The sequence below is a fragment of the Pan paniscus genome, chromosome 14, assembly GCF_029289425.2.
Source record: "Pan paniscus chromosome 14, NHGRI_mPanPan1-v2.0_pri, whole genome shotgun sequence".
NCBI lineage: Eukaryota > Metazoa > Chordata > Mammalia > Primates > Hominidae > Pan > Pan paniscus.
In genome coordinates this window covers 79,263,535-79,286,156 of record NC_073263.2, presented here as the reverse complement: position 1 = coordinate 79,286,156, position 22,622 = coordinate 79,263,535, and the positions used below count along the sequence as shown (strand labels likewise).

General features: G+C 38.7%; 1 protein-coding gene across 4 annotated transcripts in view; it reads right to left on the bottom strand.

The window, feature by feature from the left end:
• Window positions 1-20,080, bottom strand: part of SLAIN1 (SLAIN motif family member 1) — a 66,851-nt gene extending 46,771 nt beyond the window's left edge. For 2 of the 4 annotated variants that reach the window (XM_008950563.5, XM_014347467.4), the window contains exon 1: window positions 19,225-20,080. In XM_008950563.5, the coding sequence (XP_008948811.2) occupies window positions 19,225-19,853 (629 nt within the window). In that variant the 5' untranslated portion in view covers window positions 19,854-20,080. Of the gene's footprint in view, window positions 1-18,707; window positions 19,157-19,224 lie in introns of those variants that run through there. The other 2 variants (XM_034936817.2, XM_034936818.3) reach the window with 2 other exon arrangements.
• Between the last annotated feature and the right edge of the window lie 2,542 nt (window positions 20,081-22,622).

The following is a 22,622-nucleotide window of genomic DNA, read 5'->3' as shown; positions in this document are numbered from 1 at the left end:
CATAGGGTCAAAGAATCTGGATTTCTAAGCAGCTTCCAGGTGATGCTAATATTACCGGTCTGGAGACCACATCTTGAGAGGCACTCAGCTAAGCCAATCATGGTATTTTCATTGTTCCCCTTTGCCTATGACTGGTTTAGGCCCACGCCCCGGACACAATCCTAGTCAACAGAAACTGAGAGAAAATCATCTGATAAGCTTGCGGACAAGTTTTTCCTTAAAGGGAGGTGGAAGTGTCACAAAAGACTCAATTATATGCTTCCTACAGGAAACGCACCTTAAACATGGGCATACAAATAAGTTAAAAGTAAATAGCCAGAAAAGTAATCAAAAAATAAAAAATAAAAAACTACCCACAAAGAAAAACCTGGGCCCAGAAGACTTTACTGCTAAACTCTACCAAGTATTTAAAGAAAACATCAGTTCTTCACAAACTCTTCCGAAAAACAGAAGAGGAGGGAATACATCCTAATACATCCTATTAGGGCAGTGTTACCTTGATACCAAAATCAGACATTACAAATTAAGAAACTAACGGCCAATATCACACATGAACACAGATGTAAAAAGTCTAAATATTTCAGTAAATTGAGTCTAACTTCACCATAAGCATATTTCACCATTAATAAGTGGGGTTTATATCAGAAATAAAAAGTTGGTACAAATTCAAACATCAATATAACTTATCAGATTAACTAAAATAGAAAAAGTATATAATATCAATAGAAAAAAAAGGCATTTGACATCCACTCCTGATAAAAATTCTCATCAAATCGGAAACAGAAAGAAACATCCTCAACCTGATTGAAGGCATCTACAAAAACAGCATAGCTAATGGTAAAAGGCTGAATGCTTTGCCTGTGATATCAAACAGACACAGACATTGGCTCTCATCGCTTCTATTTAACACTCTGCTGAAGAGCCTAGCCAATGCAATCAGGCATTACATTAAAAACATTTACATTGGAAAGAAACAAGTAAATCTGTCTTTATTCACAGATGACATGATCATCTATGTAAAAAAATCTGAAGAATCTACAAAAATGATAATAGCATAAGTGAGTTTAGTAGCAAGATTGTAAGATACCAGATTGATGTAGGAAAGTCAATTGTATACTTATATATATTAACAACAAACGAATTCATATTTTTAAAATTTCACTTTTCATTTACTATAGCATTTTTTAAAAAACCATCAGATGCTTAAGGATAAATCTGACAAAAGATGTGTAGGACCTGAACACTGAAGACTACAAAACATTCTGAGAATTAAAGAGGACATAACTGGAGAGATATGCCATTTTCGTGAGTAAGAAAACTAAATATTAAGATGTCAATTCTCCTTAAATTGGTCCACATAATTTGCAAAATCCCAATAGAAATTCCAGCAAGCTTTTTTGTAGAAATGTAGATGATCTAAAATTCATATGGAAATGCAAAGATCTTAGAATAGCCAAACAAATGTTAAAAAAAAAAAAAATGGAGAGCTATACCACTGATTGAAGCTCATGACAGTAATGAAAACAGTTTAGTGTAGCATAAAAATAAACGGATCAGTGGAAAAAAATAGCCCAGAAATAAAACCACACATATATGGAGGATTTTTAGTAAAACACGATTTAAAGGATAGTCTTTTAAATAAATGGTGTTGGAACAAAATGGGTATCTATATGTGAGAAAAAAAAAAAAAAAAACTTTGATCCACAGTACAAACACTATCCAAAACTAACTCAAAATAGAGCACAGACAAAAATGTAAAACTTGAAACTGTAACATTTTTATAAGAAACCAAAGGTAAAAGTATGTGTGTCCTTGAGTTGGCAAATGCTTCTTAGATACAATTTATAAGACTGAAAATATGATCCATAAAAGAAAAAACATCAATTGGACTTCATCAAAATTAAAAACTTTTCTTTTTGAAAGACATTGCTAAAAGGATGAGTGATAAACCACAGATTGGGAAAGACATATTTGCAAATCATATATCTACCAAAGAACTTTTATGCAGAAAACAAGAAACTACAAATAGCAAACAACTCAATTTTAAAAATAGACAAAAGGTTCGATTACACATTTCACCAAAGAAGACCTATTATGGCAAACAGCTATATGAAAAGATGTTCATCATTAATCATTAGAAAAATAGCTAAAACCACAATGAGATTCTACCACATACCTACTGGAATGGCTAAAATGAAAAATACTACCCATAGCAAGTGTTAAGAAAGATTTGGTGCCACTGAAAACTTCATACACTGGTTATGGAAATGAAAAATAGTGAAACCACTTTGGAAAAGAGTTTGGCAGCTTCTTAAAAAGTTAACCTACACTTACTCTCTGTTCCAGACACTCAAGTCAGAAGTATTTACCCAAGGGAAATGAAAGCATGTTCATATGAAGACTTAAACATAAATGTCTGCAGTTTTATTTGTCATAACCCAAAACTAAAAACAACCCAAGTGCCCATCAAAAGATGAGTGGATAAACAAGCCATGGTTACAATGATGAAATCTAACAGCTCCCACAATAAAAATGAACTACTGATTCATGTAATAACACAAATTTCAAAATAACTATCTAGCTTGAAAGAAGCCAGACCAAAACAAACAAATGGAAGAGTACATAGTCTGTGACTTTATTGATATAAAACTATAAAAAATGCAAACTGCCTGTAATCCCAGCACTTTTAGAGACCAAGGTGGGCAAATCACAAGGTCAGGAGATCGAGACCATCCTGGCCAACATGGTGAAACCCTGTCTCTACTAAAAATACGAAAATTAGCTGCATGTGGTGGCATGCACCTGTAATCCCAGCTACTCAGGAGGCTGAGGCAAGAGAATCATTTGAACCCGAGAGGTGGAGGTTGCAGTGAGCCGAGATAGTGCCACTGAACTCCAGTCTGGGTGACTAATCTAAACTGACAGAAAACAGATCAGGGGTTGCCTGGGTTGGAGGTAGCAAGGATCAGGAGGGAAAGAATAAGGAAAACAAGGGGCCACAGGAAACTTCAAGTGTTGAAATCTGTTCACTACACATTAACTGTGGTCATGATTTCCCGGGTATATATACATGTTAAAGTCTATCAAATTGTACATTACAAGAATGTGCAGTTTACATATTAATTGTATTCCAATAAAGCCGTTTTTAAAAAGTCACAAGATAAGGAATCACTGCTTTGTGGTTTTGTTTGTTCTGTTTTGAGACATGGTCTTGCTCTGTCACCCAGGCTGGAGTGCAGTGGGACAAACACACCTCACTGCAGCTTTGACCTTCTGAGCTCAAGTAATCCTCCCACCTCAGCCTCCTGAGTTGCTAGGATCATAGGCATGCACCACCACACCCAGCTATTTTATTTTTTAAGTTTTTTTGTAGAGATGTGGTCTTGCTATGTTGTCGAGGCTGGTCTCAAAAGCCTGGGCTCAAGTGATCTTCCTGCCTTAACCTCTCAAGGTGCTGGGATTACAGGTGTGACCCACCATGACCAGTACTCAGTGTTCTTAAGATGAGAAATTCATAGCTGCCATCTACCACGTATGTAAAAAGCCATGAATACCACAGCCCCGACAGAAATGAGCCACTAGTTAGTCAACTGTGGAGTTTCCTTATCTCAATACTTTTTTCACCAATTTTCCTTATTTTTTTTATTACTATACTTTAAGTTCTGGGATATATGTGCAGAAGGTGCAGGATTTGTTACATAGGTATACACGTGCCATAGTGGTTTGCTGCACCCATCAACTGTCATCTACGTTAGGCATTTCTCCTAATGCTATCCCTCCCCTAGCCCCCCACCCCTCGACAGGCCCTGGTGTGTGATGTTCCACTCCCTGTGTCCATGTGTTCTCATTGTTCAACTCCCACCTATGAGTGAGAACATGCAGTGTTTGGTTTTCTGTTCCTGTGTTAGTTTGCTGAGAATGATGGTTTCCAGCTTCATCCATGTCCCTGCAAAGGACATGAACTCATCCTTTTTTTATGGCTGCACAGTATTCCATGGTGTGTATGTGCCACATTTTCTTTATCCAGTCTACTATTGATGGGCATTTGGGTTGGTTCCAAGTCTTTACTATTGTGAACAGTGCCACAATAAACATACGTGTGCATGTGTCTTTATAGTAGAATGATTTATAATCCTTTGGGTATATACCCAGTAATGGGATGGCTGGGTCAAATGATACTTCTGGTTCTAGATCCTTGAGGAATCGCCACACTGTCTTCTACAATGGTTGAACTAATTTACACTCCCACCAACAGTGTAAAAGTGTTCCTATTTCCCCACATCCTCTCCAGCATCTGTTGTTTCCTGACTTTTTAATGATCGCCATTCTAACTGGTGTGAGATGCTATCTCATTGTGGTTTTGATTTACCTTTCTCTAATGACCAGTGATGATGAGCTTTTTTTCATGTTTGTTGGCCGCATAAATGTCTTCTGTTGAGAAGTGTCTGTTCATATCCTTCGCCCACTTTTTGATGGGGTTGTTTTTTTCTTGTAAATTTGTTTAAGTTCCTTGTAGATTCTGGATATTAGCCCTTTGTCAGGTGGATAGATTGCAAAAATTTTCTCCCATTCAGTAGGCTGCATAAGCTCTTTAGTTTAATTAGATCCCATTTGTCAATTTTGGCTTTTGTTGCCATTGCTCTTGGTGTTTTACTCATGAAGTCTTTGCCCATGCCCATGTCCTGAATGGTATTGCCCAGGTTTTCTTCTAGGGTTTTTATGGTTTCAGGTCTTACATTTAAATCTTTAATCTATCTTGAGTTAATTTTTGCATAAGGTGTAAGGAAGGGGTCTGGTTTCAGTTTTCTGCATATGGCTAGCCAGTTTTCCCAGCACCATTTATTAAATAGGGAATCCTTTCCCCATTACTTGTTTTGGTCAGGTTTGTCAAAGATCAGATGGTTGTAAATGTGTGGCATTATTTCTGAGGCCTCTGTTCTGTTTCATTGGTCTATATATCTGTTTTGGTACCAGTACCATGCTGTTTTGGTTACAGTAGCTTTGTAGTAGAGTTTGAAATCAGGTAGCATGATACCTCCAGCTTTGTTCTTTTTGCTTAGGATTGTCTTGGCTATATGGGCTCTTTTTTGGTTCCATATGAAATTTGAAATAGTTTTTTCTAATTCTGTGAAGAAAGTCAGTGGTAGCTTGATGGGGATGGCACTGAATCTATAAATTACTTTGGGCAGTATGGCCATTTTGACGATATTGATTCTTCCTATCCATGAGCATGGAATGTATTTCCATTTGTTTGTGTCCACTCTGATTTCCTTGAGCACTGGTTTGTAGTACTTGAAAACGTCCTTCACATTTCTTGTGAGTTGTATTTCTAGATATTTTATTCTTTTTGTAGCAATTGTGAATGGGAGTTCACTCATGATTTGGCTGTTCATCTATTATTAGTGTATAGAAATACTTGTGATTTTTTGCACATTGATTTTGTATCCTGAGACTTTGCTGAAGTTGCTTATCAGCTTAAGGTGATTTTGGGCTGAGATGATGGGGTTTTCTCAATATACAATCATGTCATCTGCAAACAGAGACAATTTGACTTCCTCTCTTCCTATTTGAATACCATTTCTTTCTTTCTCTTGTCTGATTGCCCTGGCCAGAACTTCCAATACTATGTTGAATAGGAGTGGTGAGAGAGGGCATCTTTGTCTTGTGCCAGTTTTCAAAAGGAATGCTTCCAGCTTTTGCCAATTCAGTATGATACTGGCTGTGGGTCTGTCATAAATAGCTCTTATTATTTTGAGATACATTCCATCAATACCTAGTTTATTGAGAGTTTTTAAGCATGAAAGGGTGATAAATTTTATCGAAGCCTTTTTCTGCATCTATTAATTATGTGGTTTTGTGATTGGTTCTGTTTATGTGATGATTATGTTTATGATTTGCATATGTTGAACCAGCCCTGCATCCCGGGGATGAAGCCGACTTGACCGTGGTGGATAAGCTTTTTGATGTGCTGTTGGATTCGATTTGCCAGTATTTTACTGAGGATTTTCACATCGATGTTCATCAGGGATATTGGGCTGAAATTTTCTTTTTTAGTTGTGTCTCTGCCAGGTTTTGGTATCAGGATGATGCTGGTCTCATAAAATGAGTTAGGGAGGAGCCCCTCTCTTTCTATTGTTTGGAATAGTTTCAGAAGGAATGGTACCAGCTCCTCTTTGTACCTCTGGTAGAATTTGGCTCTGAATCCATCTGATCCTGGGCTTTTTTTGGTTGGTAGGCTATTAATTACTGCCTTAATTCCAGAAATTATTACTGGTCTATTCAGGGATTCGACTTCTTCCTGGTTTAGTCTGGGGAGGGTGTTTGTGTCCAGAAATTGATCCATTTCTTCTAGATTTCCTAGTTTATTTTCATAGAGGTATTTATAGTATTCTCAGATGGTAGTTTGTATTTCTGTGGGATCAGTGGTGATATCCCCTTTATCATTTTTTATTGTGTGTATTTGATTCTTCTCTCTTTTCTTCTTTAATAGTCTGGCTAGCGGTCTATCTATTTTGTTGGTCTTTTCAAAAAACCAGCTCCTGGATTCATTAATTTTTTAAAAGGGTTTTTAATGTCTCTATCTCCTTCAGTTCTGCTTAGTTATTTCTTGTTGTCTGCTAGCTTTTGAATTTGTTTGCTCTTGCTTCTCTAGTTCTGTTAATTGTGATATTAGGGTGTTGATTTGAGATCTTTCCTGCTTTCTCTGGTGGGCATTTAGTGCTATAAATTTCCCTCTGAACACTGCTTTAGCTGTGTCCCATAGATTCTGGGACATTGTGTCTTTGTTCTCATTGGTTTTAAAGAACTTATTTCTGCCTTAATTTCTTTATTTACCCAGTAGTCATTCAGGAGCAGGTTGTTCAGTTTCCATGTAATTGTGCGGTTTTCAGTCAGTTTCTTAATCCTGCGTTCTAATTTGATTGCACTGTGGTCTGAGAGACTGTTATGATTTCCATTCTTTTGCCTTTGCTGAGGAGTGTTTTACTTCCAATTATGTGGTCAATTTTAGAATAAGTGTGACATGGTGCTGAAAAGAATGTACATTCTGTTGATTTGGGGTGGAGAGTTCTGTAGATGTCTATTAGGCCCACTTGGTCCAGAGCTGAGTTCAAGTCCTGAATATCTTTGCTAATTTTCTGTCTCATTGATCTAATATTGACAGTGGGGTGTTAGAGTCTCCCACTATTATTGTGTGGGAGTCTAAGTCTCCTTGTAGGTCTCTAAGAACTTGTTTTATGAATCTGGGTCCTCCTGTATTGGGTGGATATATATTTAGGATAGTTAGCTCTTCTTGTTGCACTGATCCCTTTACCATTATGTGATGCCCTTCTTTGTCTCTTTTGATCTTTGTTGGTTTAAAGTCTGTTTTATCAGAGACTAGGATTGCAACCCATGTTTTTTTGTTTTGTTTTGTTTTGTTTTGCTTTCCATTTGCTTGGTAAATATTCCTCCATCCCTTTATTTTGAGCCTATATGTGCCTTTGCATGTGAGATGGGTCTCCTGAATACAGCACACCAATGGGTCTTGACTCTTTATACAATTTGCCAATCTGTGTCTTTTAATTGGGGTATTTATCCCATTTACGTTTAAGGTTAATATTGTTATGTGTGAATTTGATCCTGTCATTATGATGCCAGCTGGTTATTTTGCCCATTAGTTGATGTGGTTTCTTCATAGTATCAATGGTCTTTACAATTTGGTATGTTTTTGCAGTGGCTGGTACTGGTTTTTCCTTTCCATTCTTAGTTCTTCCAAGGCCAGATGCGGTGGCTCACACCTGTAATCCCAGCACTTTGGGAGGCTGAGCCTGGCAGATCATCTGAGGTCAGGAGTTCAAGACCAGCCTGACCAATGTGGCAAAACCCCGCCTCTACTAAAAATGCAAAAAATTACCCAGGCCTGGTAGTGGGTGCCTGTAATCCCAACTACTCAGGAGGCAGAGGCAGAGGAATCACTTGAACCTGGGAGGCGGAGGTTGCAGTGAGCCGAGATCACGCCATTGCACTCCAGCCTGGGTGACAGAGTGAGACTCTGTCTCAAAAACAACAACAACAACAACAATATATTTAGCGCTTCCTTCAGGAGCTCTTGTAAGGCAGGACTGGAGGTGACAAAATCTCTCAGCATTAGCTTGTCTGTAAAGGATTTTATTTCTCCTTTGCTTTTGAAGCTTTGTTTGGCTGGATATGAAATTCTGGGTTGAAAATTCTTTTCTTTAAGAATGTTGAATATTGGCCCCCACTCTCTTCTGGCTTGTAGGGTTTCTGCAGAGAGATCCGCTGTTAGTCTAATGGGCTTCCCTTTGTGGGTAATCCCTCTTTGGCTGCTCTTAACTTTATTCCCTGCATTTCCACCTTCGTGAATCTGACAATTTTGTGTCTTGGAGTTGTTCTTCTCGAGGAGTATCTTTGTTGTGTTCTGTGTATTTCCTGCATTTGAATGTTGGCCTGTCTTGCTAGGTTGGGAAAGGTCTCCTGGATAATATCCTGAAGAGTGTTTTCCAACTTGGTTCCATTCTCCCAGTCACTTTCAGGTACACCAAATGTAGGTTTGGTCTTTTCACATAGTCCCATATTTCTTGGAGGCTTTGTTAATTCCTTTTCATTCGTTTTTCTCTAATCTTGTCTTCATGCTTTATTTCATTAAGGTGATCTTCAATCTCTGATATACCTTCTTCTGCTTGATTGATTTGGCTATTGATACTTGTGTATGCTTCATGAAGTTCTCGTGCTGTGTTTTTCAGCTCCATCAGGTCATTTATGTTCTTCCCTGAACTGGTTGTTCTAGTTAGCAATTCCTCCAACCTTCTTTCAAAGTTCTTAGCTTCCTTGCATTGCATTAGAACATGCTCCTTTAGCTCGGAGGAGTTTGTTATTACCCACCTTCTGAAGTCTATTTCTGTCAATTCATCAAACTCATTCTCCGTCCAGTTTTGTTCCCTTGCTGGCAAGGAGTTGTGATCCTTTGGAGGAGAAGAGGCGTTCTGGTTTTTGGAATTTTCAGCCTTTTTGCACTGTTTTTTCCTCATCTTCGTGGATTTATCTACCTTTGGTCTTTGATGTTGGTGACCTTTGGATGGGGTTTCTGTGTGGACGTCCTTTTTATTGATGCTGATGCTATTCCTTTCTGTTTGTTAGTTTTCCTTCTAACAGTCAGACTCCTCTGCTGCAGGTCTGCTGGGGTTTTCCTGAGGTCCACTCCAGACTCTCTATGTCTGGGTATCACCAGCAGTAGCTGCAGAACAGCAAAGATTGCTGCCTGTTCCTTCCTCTGGAAGCTTTGTTCCAGAGGGGCACCTGCCAGATGTGAGCCAGAGCTCTCCCGTATGAGGTGTCTGTCAACCCCTGCTGGAGAATTCATGTTTCTGTCTGAGCTTGTGCCTGTTGTTTTCAAATCCCTCTCAGCTACCATCTGAAACTGCTATCTAAAGCACGGCTCTGCCTGTTACCTCCAGTATCCAATGGGAGAATTGCTGATCTCTTCTGCTGCTAGGAAGCTTCCTCCAACCAGCTTGACTCTGGATTCCAGATACTCCCATTCACTTTTTTTGACAGAGTCCTTTTTTTGTTTGTAGGGGAACACCACAGGAAGGTGTCTTCAATTACTTAGGGCCTATGTGATACAAATATTTCATTTGTCCACACTGCCTCACAGCATATTCAAAAGCAGTGCTCATTTCTACAGGCACATTCAGTTTCTAAGTGACCCACTATGCCATGTTCACTTATGGAGATTTCTCTTTCATACTCCATAGTCCAATTCCTATTGTCTGGTACTATATCTCATTCCCACTCCGCATTTCATAGAAGGTAGGGATGATCATGGCACTAAAAGCAGTGAATCCAGTTGAAAGTCTACCTAAGGGACAACTGGAATCCCAAATCCCCTCCAATACAGCCAGTCCTACCACCCCTCTTCATCTCAACCTGAGACCAGAGACTTTGCTATGTGAATAAGCTGATCCAGAGAAGCCCTGACTTCAGGCACACCAAACTTAGCTGAAGGATAAATGAGGTACCTTACTTAATCAAACATTAAATGGAAGTCCACATGCTGACTCGTTAGAATTCTGGTCCCATTTCTCTCTTTATATTCCTAGAAATGACTGCCTAGATTACATCTCCTAGGAGTATAGAAGGTTTATGCATAGAGAAAAAGATGAATCCAAGAGAAGACCTAGAGATGCCTGAATGTGGCCTGGCTACCCATCCAATCACTAGTAAACTGCACCAAGGAGCTCCATCCATTAAGAACTTTAGATCGGCTTCGGCACCTCCTTTGGGTATGAACAGACAACCAGTGACACCAAATATGTGAAATATTCCTTTTACATGAAACACTGAGACTAAAAGTAGAGGGAGTAAAGAGAACCAAAGAGAAAAACAATGCAGGGAACAGATGAAAATGTCAAGACGAATATAATTTATATCATCTAAAAGAAAATGTTACATTCACACACACACACAAGCACACACATACACATGGATATTGAAAAAAACAGTTTATTCATGCTTGGGAAATGAAACTATCATAGCAAAAACAAAAGAGTCAGTAAATGAGTTTGGAATATCAAGTTGAAGAAGTCTCCTGAAAACAAAATAAAGACAGATTAGCAATGGGATAAGACAGATAAGAAAATCAAGTGATTAAGCCAGATGGAATGACCTACATCTGTCTGTTACAAGTTCTTAAAAAAAAGAAAGAAAGAAAAGAAAGAAACTGGAAAGTTATTTTGAAGAAAAAAAAAAGAGCAAGAAAATTTCCAGAGTGGAAGTCAGGCCATGCAATTCTAGAGTGAAAGTGTGCACGAATGTCCAGTATACTAAATAAAATAACCCATACCAAGGTACAACATGACATTTTAGAATACTAGGAATAAAGGAAGCAAAAGAAAAAGTCAAAAAGGATTAGATATCCAAACACAGTGCACTCAACAGCTAGAACATAACAGAAGCTAGAACAAAATGGAACAGTGCCTTCAAACATGAGGGAAAGGTTAACTTAGACTTTTATAGCCAGTCCAACTATGAATCTTATGTAAGGGCAGAACAATGACATTTTCAAATACGCAGGATCTCAAAGTGTGCCTCTCCTGCAGGTCTCCTTTCTCAGAAAGCTATTGAAGGCTGTGCCCCACCTAAGAGAATAAAAAAATACAAACGAAAAGGATTTAAGAAGAAGGTAATCCACATTGCCAAGAAACTGAAAGAGTTCCCATGGCAACAGCAGTATGCATCCAGCTTAGGGGGCAAACAGTAAAAACTAGAGCAATGAGATTAAGAGTTTCAGAGGGGATAGCACTACAATATAAATTTTTAAAAAGCAGATTTAACAGATTGCCAAATGTGTATGACCTTAATGAGGGATTTTATGGCTCCTTTAGCGTGTTTGGGGAAATAATTTCTGATAGGTAATTAAAGAAAGTGAAGAGAAGAGAAGAAGTGCCATTACTAACTCTTGGAGGAACAAAGGGGTCAGAGAAAATACATGTTTAACATGCAATTAACAGGACTCAGCTAGTAAATTATAATCATAATGCAGACATTAAATATAAAAGAAAAACCATAAAAACCATTATGAGAAGGGAAAAGAGATATGGTAGTCAAGGGTGAGAGGAAGAGAGCTAAGTTTTCATCTTTCATAATAAGTCCATAGATGTCTAAGATCAGAAAAGTATAAAGACTGTTTAGGAAAAAGAAACAGCTAGTAGAGTATAAAGTGATGCCTATGTGAAGGACTCAGCAGGAGGAGGGAGTAGAGGACTGCTTCCTGTAATAAGCCTAACAAGAGGAGTTTTGAAAACTACTAACATGTTATTATATTATTTTGATAAAACCGTTGAGGTGCTATACAAATGTATGGCATTAAGACAGAAGTGATCATTTTCAGAGTCAGTCTCCTGACAGTGAGCAGGATAGCTTTGAGCCTAGTGTTTCTATGACTTGGCCTAGAGCTGGATTTAAAGAAAGAAAAAGCCCACAATAACCCTGAATGTTTCCAATGAAGTATGACAATTGCCTAGAAAAAAAAAGTCTCAGTTATTCTCAAAATATTTGGTTCTAAAGTCATCTTTTTGCAGATAATACAAAAAACTAGTTACAGAGATCATGTGGCTAAAAACTCCTTGAGTACAACACGGCTCCAAAATTAGATAGGCAAGGTTTTAAAAAAAAAAAAATCTGTATTTCTCCTATATACCTCTAACCCTCCAAAAAGTCATTTTAAAAATCACTTTATTCAATGTCATTAGAATGCAAGTAACATTTACAATGTCCTATCTGGCCATCATTAGTACATCATACATTCTAGTGACTTATAAACATTTTTTTCAACTTCAGTAGTTTCATTAATGGTATATTGGATTCTGGCAAGAGCATCTGAAAAGTCTTAATCTAAATTTTCAGAATTTTTCAAATTATATTTGAAATATACATTTCAACTACTATTTGGAATGTCACTCTAATTTTCTTTAACTTTTCTTCAATTGCTTCCAAACCACACACACCAGAAACTACTATCCTTCTCATAGAACCCCTTCTTTTCCATACACATCACATTCTATGCTGGGAGACCAAAAATAATACAAAGCCCATGATAACCCTGAATGTTTCCAATGAAGTATGACAACTGTCTGGAAAACAAAGTCTCAGTTATTCCCAAAATATTTGGTTCTAAAGTCATCTTTTTGCAGATAATACAAAAAACAAATGGTACAGTCACATATATATACACACAAGTATATATTTTATGTGTGTATATATACATATAAAACATATGTATACATATTTTATATTTATATATATACATATAAAATATACATGTTTTATATGTATATACATATAAAACATATGTGTATATACATATAAAACATACATGTTTTATATGTATATATACATAAAACATACACGTATGTTTTATATGTATATATACATATAAAACATACACATATGTTTTATATGTATATATACATAAAACATACACATATGTTTTATATGTATATATACATAAAACATACACATATGTTTTATATGTATAGATACATAAAACATACACATGTTTTATATGTATATATACATAAAACATACACGTTTTATGTATATATACATAAAACATACACATATGTGTATGTTTTATATGTATATATACACATAAAACATGTGTTTTATGTGTATATACACACAAAACACACAAAACATATGTATGTATGTTTTATATGTGTATATACGCACACAAAACATGTATGTATGTTTTATATGTGTATATACACACACAACATATGTATGTATGTTTCATATGTGTATATACACACAACATATGTATGTATGTTTCATATGTGTATATACACACACAAAACATATGTATGTTTCATATGTGTATACACACACAAAACATATGTGTGTATGTTTCATATGTGTATACACACACAAAACATATGTGTGTATGTTTCATGTGTGTATACACACACAAAACATATGTATGTTTCATATGTGTGTATACACACACAAAATATATGTATGTTTCATATGTGTATATACACACATAAAACATATGTATGTATGTTTCATATGTGTATATACACACATAAAACATATGTATGTATGTTTTATGTGTATATACACACATAAAACATGTATGTATGTTTTATGTGTATATACACACATAAAACATGTATATATATTTCATATGTGTATATACACACATAAAACATATGTATATATATTTCATATGTGTATATATACATATAAAACATATGTATATATATTTCATATGTGTATATATACATATAAAACATATGTATATATATTTCATATGTGTATATATACATATAAAAATATATATGTGTGTGTGTGTATATATATATAATTTTTTTTTTTTTAGACCTGCCACTGAAAAGTAATATGTGGTAATTTTCGGACAAATAATTTTAAGAGCCTTCAATCACTGCAAGTTTTATTTTAAGGAAAGCTGAAACATCAACACTAATAAGCACGATCAACGAATCTTTAGTTCTCTGTAACAGTGTTTGAGTCACTGGCACCTGCTAGGATCAAACTAGATAGCCACTACAATACTTAGTTCCAACAGGCTCTTAAAAGGATACATGAAGTTCAAGCTTTACTTACTAAGCTGTCCTATAACAAACTTTCCCTCCACCCCCAACCCTGCCTCGCCCAGTTACAGCTAAACTACTTCAGCACCTCACTTCAACATTTAAAAGTTACTTATTTCAAACACACGTCATACACTTCAGTCAACTCCATTTGCTCCTAGAAAACATTGTACATTTTCAATTAGCACTGTCAAAAAGGGAAGCACCCTCTGGTCTTTTCACTGAAAATCAATTATGCAAAAAACAGTTTAGGTGGTCTAATTTAGCTGTGCCATATGTATAGCACAAGGTGTTCAACAGCTTTGATGAAAAATTGGCAATGATGTTAGCCAGCTGTCTGGGGTCTTGGTATTACATGTGGAAGATGAATATCTCATTCATTAAATTTTTCTTAATTTGTACAAGTCACCATTTTTCCTTGTATAATTAACAACTTTTCCATTGTCTTTCCCAGTTGGGAAAGTTAAAAATCCTTGCCACATCCTGTTTATATAGTCTCAATGTTCTGTTAATTGTCATTCTACTAAAATAAAGCCTCCTTATATGGCTGCATTTTATATTGGCTGACTTATTTTTATCGTGGCATTTTCTCATATAGAACCATCTTCCTGGTTGAGGTGTGCAAGACCTAACTTCCCTTCAGAGTACTATACTATCTTTAGTGCTTTTCCACCTGCTTTCTCCGTTTTGCTTTCAAACAGTATAGAGTTTTGCTAACTTTGATCATAATGCAAAAATACGTTTAATATTTCCACATCTATAAAACTAAAACATATTTAATCAAAGCAAGCATTGTATTATAAGATGTGATAAACTTTGATTTTCTATTCTACTGCACTTCACTTTTTTAAAATGCTGGTCAATCCACTAAATTGACTTTATAAACTTACTAATGAGTTACACAGCTAGCTCTGGGGAAAAAAAAAATATCAGTGACGTAAACACTTCTGAATCTGGACAAATAATCTGATTTTTAGTCTGAACTCTATCAGTAACTAGAAGAGCTTACATAAGCCATTTTGCCTCAGAGCTCCCGTCCCTCAACACTGAAATAAGAGGGCTGAAACAGGTCATAGGAAGGTCTAGTATGCAGTTAGCTAATGGCTCCCATTGCCACTTCAGACCAATCTGAATTACTCTGTTTGTACTCTGGTGCTGCACAGCCTGGTGACATTAGGACAAATATAAATCTTAAAAACATTTCTTCCATAAAGATAGAAAAAGCATCCAATCACACTGTGTCCCATGTATGCATGGATATTTTAGTCCCTTTGAGCTTCTTATTTGCTCCTGATACTCAGACTTTTCCCTTTTCCTTTCTAGCCAACGGCCTTCCGGAGAGCTAAGCCTATCAAATTAGTAAGATAACTGAGGAATCAGTATAGCAGGATGAGAGTTTTACTATAGGGCTATAAGATGACTTAAGAATTCAGGTTCACGATAGCAAAGACTTGGAACCAACCCAAATGTCCAACAATGATAGACTGGATTAAGAAAATGTGGCACATATACACCATGGAATACTATGCAGCCATAAAAAATGATGAGTTCATGTCCTTTGTAGGGACATGGATGAAATTGGAAATCATCATTCTCAGTAAACTATCGCAAGAACAAAAAACCAAACACCGCATATTCTCACTCATAGGTGGGAATTGAACAATGAGATCACATGGACACAGGAAGGGGAATATCACACTCTGGGGACTGTTGTGGGGTGGGGGGAGGGGGGAGGGATAGCATTGGGAGATATACCTAATGCTAGATGACGAGTTAGTGGGTGCAGCGCACCAGCATGACACATGTATACATATGTAACTAACCTGCACAATGTGCACATGTACCCTAAAACTTAAAGTATAATAATAAAAAATAAATAAGTAAAGAAAGAAAGAAAGAAAGAAAGAATTCAGGTTCTGGAATTGCCATCAACTTTAACTTTCTGAGACACTTAATTCCAGCAATACTGTGCTAAGATAATCAGGTAGTATTAAGGCAACATTCAAGACTTAAAATTCAATTAAGATAAATATTCAAAGAAATAAGAAAATTGTTTCATCAAAGCTTTTTTGTCAAAAGGGAGAGCATAACACTCCATTCTCTTTAAAGCTGTTTTTTTTTAAGATACTACTTATAGGTTAAATAATTATTCAGAAAAACGATCTCAAAGCCCTGGTTAATCATTAACTAATGAACTATCATAAAAAAATATTGGTTCTGTTAGTCATGATTTTCCTTATACACATAACTCTTAACCCAAATTTTGTCCAAGTTGTTAATAAAAGGAAAATAATGTATTCTAAGGTTTTATTAGAAAAGATATACTTACATAAAAGAATAGCTAAAATATCCAGTGATTAATCTACATTTGTAAACTTTCCTGAACTTATGACATTTTAGCAGGAAGTGCTATTCTAAATAAATAAGCAAACACATTTTGTTCAACCCATTAGGATGAAATCACAATAAAAAATGCATGAAAAACTGTAGGTGATACAGTTAACAGTAACTTGTTCCTTAATATTGTCACTCTAATAATGATGCCTTTGTTACTGGGAGATGTGATGTCACATGAATACACAAATGTCCAATGTATGTTCAATGAAAGGCAAGTGTTAAAAAAAAAACTGATGTGTATATGTTTGTATATTGATTGTTGTAATTATTTTTTTTATCTTGAAGGAGCTGCAGAGTATTAACAGGGTGAATTCTGAGTCACGGTAATAAATTGGGGACAAGGAAGATAATTTTTGTGACCTTATACCTACATCTATGTTTTAGTTTTTTTACGATGAGCATGTAAAACTTGTAGTTTTAAATATTTTTAAAATAAGGTACTATATACCCACTCCAGTTGTTTCTTAATAAACACAGGAAATAAAAATAAGTTGCCATCCTGCAAACATATCAGGGAATCCAAATGAACAGCACTCTTATTTCTGAGACCACACGACTGGGACACTATAGTCTGCAGTGATAAACGAACAGAGTGCTTTGCAAGCATTAACAAGTGGGTTAAACTTTAAAAATTAAACCCTGTTGATATTTTCTTCATCAGAAAGATTTGCAATGCAAACAAAATCTTGATGCATAAAATGTAATAATAAAATTATGTAAATCAGGTAACTTTAAAATTTTTAAGACCATCTCACTAAGATTAATGAACCCTCCTTGTTTTTCCACCTGGAATTCTAATCCCAGGCTTGTTTTCAGGAAGATTCTCTGCCATTTGTCTCTAGAAACATTTGTAAAGCATCAAGGCTTTGATTTATTCACCTGTGTACTTGTTGAATGAAATAGAACCTGCTTCAACTTTGATTTGCTTCAAACCATCTGAAGAGCTAATATACTAATACCACTAAGTGGGTGATTTCTGTTAAAGTTGGTTATTTCAATGCTATTTGGACAAAATTAAACTACAAAAAGAAAGCCTAGGTACCAAAATGCTAGTAATAGGATGCTAACTAAATATGACAGAAATCCATTCAAAAGAAGGAAAGTTATTAATAGATTACTAATCTCATATTTACAAACAATATCACAATAAATTTTAAAATGCAAATATTTTAAGCATAAAACTGATCCCATATATCTCCCCATCAAAAATGTAAACAAGTTTCCTTCCACTGTTTACATACATACCATCAGAAAAGGCTAAGTAGGGACTAAATCAACCTAAAATAATTTGAAAGTGGCATAAGGGCTGAGAGTTATTAGTGAAATCTAAGGACCATCATGAGAGCATTTTCTAGTACCACATTCAGACTGAAACTGAGATTACAATACACCCTGGGCTTTATAGAAATAAGGGTGCAGCTTTGAAAAAATGGCTTAAAGTTCCCGAAAGTGATGAGTTGTTTGATTTTTTTACACCTTGAGCTACCTGCACAGCTGCCAAAAAGTATTAAGGTGGATGATGAATACACCTCTGAAAGGCTTACTGTAACTCCATATATTTTGATTCTTGAATGAAACCAATTAACTAATGTACTTTACAGTTAGAGCTCTCACATGATAGAGTGTAAGGGAAAAGGAACACTGCAGTTCCCAATAGGAAACCAGTAAGGATCTCCATTTCCCAATCCCTTCCATGCAATCATGCAACAGAGACACAAAGAAAGTAATGAAAACACAGCTTGGAAAAACAGAAAGGGTCCTACATAAAAAGGACCTAAAGTAAAGAAGGACTACAGCAAGCCTCCCCCTAAAGTTACTCATTCATGGAAAGTAGACAGTGCTAACCAGATGTCAACTGAATAAATGCTGTCAGCCTCAAGTTTTCTGATAACCAAGCTAAAAAGTTTCCAAGAAATAAGAAAATAAGGCTTCTCTAATCTCACTTTTCTTCTACAGTTTAATTTAAAAAATTAAAGACAGTTCGTTGGTTCCTAGGTAAAAAATAAATAAATAAATAAAAAAGTCCCTCCCACCTGTTCATTCCACTCCAAGAAAAGTCCTCTTTATTGGCACTATTTATGGGAAAGCCAGTGAGGTCACCCCATTTTAAAAAGCAAGTCAGTCTCTGAAAATAAGATTTCAATGAAAATGCAACGCAAAAGGGCACACGACTGCAAAATTCAAACAGCAAGAACGAACCTCTCTATAAAGAGAGATCCATCACTGCGCGGCTTCCGATGCCACCCGAGGAGGAAGAGCACGCAAATCCTGTCCAGCGTTCGTTTAAAACGAAAGAACAGTAACAGTCGCAGACAGAGGCCAACCCCTACCATCCCCCGTCATCCCTCCGAAAACACTGGGGAAAAGAGCGGCACTGAGCAAAAAGACAAGATGACATGGATTTTGCACTTAATGCTAACGAGGAGCTTGGGACCCAACAATCAGCAAATAGCAGAACCCATGGCAGATGGGGGGAAGGGGGGCCGGTTCATCCGCAGTCGGAGCGATTAGAAAACAGGTTTCTGCCTTCGTGAGAAGCCTCATCGTGGGAAGTGTCACCGCCTGGCTCAACACCTGCTGGGTCGGCCCCTCCGGGAGCCGCGGGAAGTCACCCCGGCTGCCGCGAGGGGACCCCCGTCCGCCCCCCGCCCCCGCTCCCCGGTGCCCGCAGCCCCCGAGGCCAGGGTCTCAGGGAAGGAGCGGAGCCAGGCAGTACCAGGTATAGTCGTCCTCGTCCCGCCAGGCGGCTACGCTCTCCAGATCCAGCAATTCCACCTCGTCCAGCAGCGTGGGGGGCGGCGAGGGCGGCGCTGCAGCTGCCCCTGGCGGCGTCCCCGCGCCCCCCGGCTCCGGCCCGCCACCGCCCGCGCCGAAGAAGCCTGCTGCCGGCTTGAAGTAGACGAAGGGCGCCTCGGGTGGCTGCGCCAGGCTGCAAAGCAGGGAGGGCGCGGGGCTAGGCAGGCAGAAGGTGCCCGGGAACGCGGGGCTGGAGCCACCGCCGCTGCCACTACCGCTGCCGCCACCGCCCCCCGCGCCCAGCGCCAGCCCGAGCCCCAGGCCCCCTGAGGCCGCGGCGGTGGCCGTGGCGGCCGGGGGGCTCCGAGGACCCAAAGGGCTGCAGGCCCCAGCGGGGGGCGGCGCGGCGGGCGGCGGCGGCGGCAGCAGCAGCAGGTGCGGGGCGGCGGCCGCGCTGGCCGCTCGACTCCGCAGCTGCTCGTTCTGCTTCTCCAGCTTGCGCACCAGCTCCTGCAGCTTCTTCACCTCCAGCTCCGCGTTCACCACCGGCCCGGAGCCCGCTCCAGAGCTGACCCCTGCCGAGGCGCATTTCACCTGCTCCGCCATCATCGTGGGCCCCGAGGGCGCCGCGGCCGCCAGGGAGTGCGCGCCGCCGCGCCGGCTCCTCGGGCCACGGGGAAGCTACGGCTCCTTCCCTGTCGCCCCGGCCTGGGGGGCCGACCACGCGTGGGCTGAGGCCGAGCCGGCGGTTCGCATCAGCACCGGGCCCTCGCCTCCGGCCGCGGCAGCCACCACCGAGCTGATCTGCACATGCTCAGTGCGTCCCTCCAGTCCCCTGGGCGTCGCGGCGGCTCCGGGTTTTAGCCGCGGCCCCGGAGCGGGGCGGGGCAAGAGCGCCGAGGGGGCGGGTCGGGGGGGGGGGTGGAGAACCGTGGGGAAGCCCACCCAGGGGGCGGGGCCGGCAGCCCGGGTTGGGGCCGGGGAGCCGCACCCACCCTCGCTACCTAATCCCAGGTGCCTGATTGGACCTGGCCTGAACTTTCCCGCCACAAGCACCTCCTCCTGCCGCTTGGTGGGACAGCGAACTGCGCGGGTCTCTGAGGCGTTTGCGGGGACCAGGGGGTTCCCAAAGAAGCAGCTGCAGGTGCTGGCCCTCGAGTAGTGCACCACCGGCCCGCTGGTTTGCTCCCTTCCCAGCTCTCTGTTAGGCTCCGTGACAGCACTTAATAGCCACTGGCTAACGAATCCTATAGAAAACTTAAAGGCTGGGGATCGTTATTCTAAAAACCGAAAAGTGGAGATAGGGGGAACAGAAAGGCTTTGGGACGATGCCACTCATGTTCTCATTGGTAATAGAGAAACAAAATGGTGGGAGACAGGAGACCGAGAAGAAAGAGAAGAAAGCCCTCTCTCTAAGAGGTAGAGTGGCCAGCTGCTAAGGAGACAAGTGTTTACTTATTTATTCTAAAATAGTCAAATTTGAACTGTTACCATCATTGTTTGTCACAATAAAAGAAGAACTGCTTTTTTTTTCATACTATGTATATTCATGCATTCCCCAAACAAAAGATCTTTGAGCACCTACTCTGTGCCAGGAACCATTCTAAGAGCTCGTGATGCGGGCAATGAGTACAACAGGCAAAAATGGTTATGGGGAGAAATATGAGTAAAATTGTTTAGTGCTCCTTCTATTAAATAATGTATAAGTTTTTAAAGTCAGACTTGCTGGTGGGAAAGCAGAAAACAGAAAACCTCAGAATTCTACCCAATACACTTTAATCTCACCTGCAAACCTGCTATTTCTTACCACTTGGAAAACGAGCAAATCTGCTTTTTTTAAAAGAGGCTTTTAAGCAGAAGAATTTAATCGAGTTGTGTTCAATGAATACTGACTGACTTAGCATTTTGAGTGTTTAACACAATCAGAGGAAAACCTGAGATTATATTATGAGAAAAATCTAAACCACTGGTTCTCATCCTCAGATGATATACTATCTAGTGAAAGTCCTTGCGAGGGACTTTACATACCAATCTTTGTGACAATGTACCTCATTTCTCTGGAGCTGCTAACACATCGTATCTATTGGTTTCAGATATGGTTTTGTGTCTTCCTGCTCAGAAACACTTGTATCTTCTCAGTTGTTAATCTACATCTCTAGCTTCTGTGTGCAGGGTGGATGTTCTGCATTTAACATGCTTGGTGAGCGCTTCCATAAATTAGCTAAACGCGTGTGATGACTCCCTTAACCTTCCCTGTGTCCCAGCTTGCTAGCCCACCACCTAACCACCTGTATCACCCATCACCTTTCCAAGTTTTGGTATATCTTTAGGATTTTTTTGGTTATTACCAAAACCTGGAGAAATGGAGTAATACTACTGAAAGTCCTAAGTAAAGAATCTATTGAAGGATTTTTCCCGCATGCTCAGTGGCAGATGCGGGTAGCAGTATCTCCCTGCAACACAAAGAAAGGGAGACGACAGACACAATGAGAACAAAGAGCTGCTGGGTCCCAGACTAGAGAAAGAAATTGGGAATAGGCACATAATAGTGAAGACAACAAGAATTAAGATGTAAAGAAAAGCCGTCATTTTACTGCACAATTTATATACACTCTGAAGAAGGAGAGAAACAGACAGCCCTTTCCTCCTTCATTTACCCAATATGATCTATATACATCCAACAAGCAGTAGCCAAGCTTTTGAACCCTGTTTTCTAAGTAATAATTATCATAAAAATCTTTGTTCTTTAAAAAGAAAGCATGCATTGAAATTTAGACATAGAAAAGAGATGAAACATTGTTTTACAATTCTAGTCTGCATTATTCTTCTGAAAAGACAAATTTGTCCTTTTCCTACCTGTTTTAAAAGTGTGAAATTATTAATGTCTAAAGAAAATTTAAATCATGTTTTTGCTTTCTCTTAATGCCCCTCTTTTTTTCCCTTCTGTGAATTGCACATGTACACACACCAGAGACACTGATTTCAAGTTTCAAGTTGGTGTCCCCAGGATGCCAGTCTCTTTAATGTATAATTAAAGAGGTTGATGGTGTCAAGGTTTTAATTAAGCAGTCTTGATTTTTTTATTTTGATGCAAATTAGTAAGCTTTGTGTTTTGAAAGAAATTGCATGCTGTAGTTGCTCAATTGTAATGTTTTGATTTTAAATAAAATATGTAGGTGATTTCAGAGGTTTACAAAGAGGATATGAAAAATGAAAGTGCATGTCTCATTTAAAAGTTTATGCTTTAAGCATACATTTGATACACCATAAGGTAATGTGAAACATCCACATATCACACATTCAAAACTGGATAAAGAAATGCATATTTCTCTCTATTCATTACACTTCAGAACTATCATCACTCTAGTGAATTTTAAG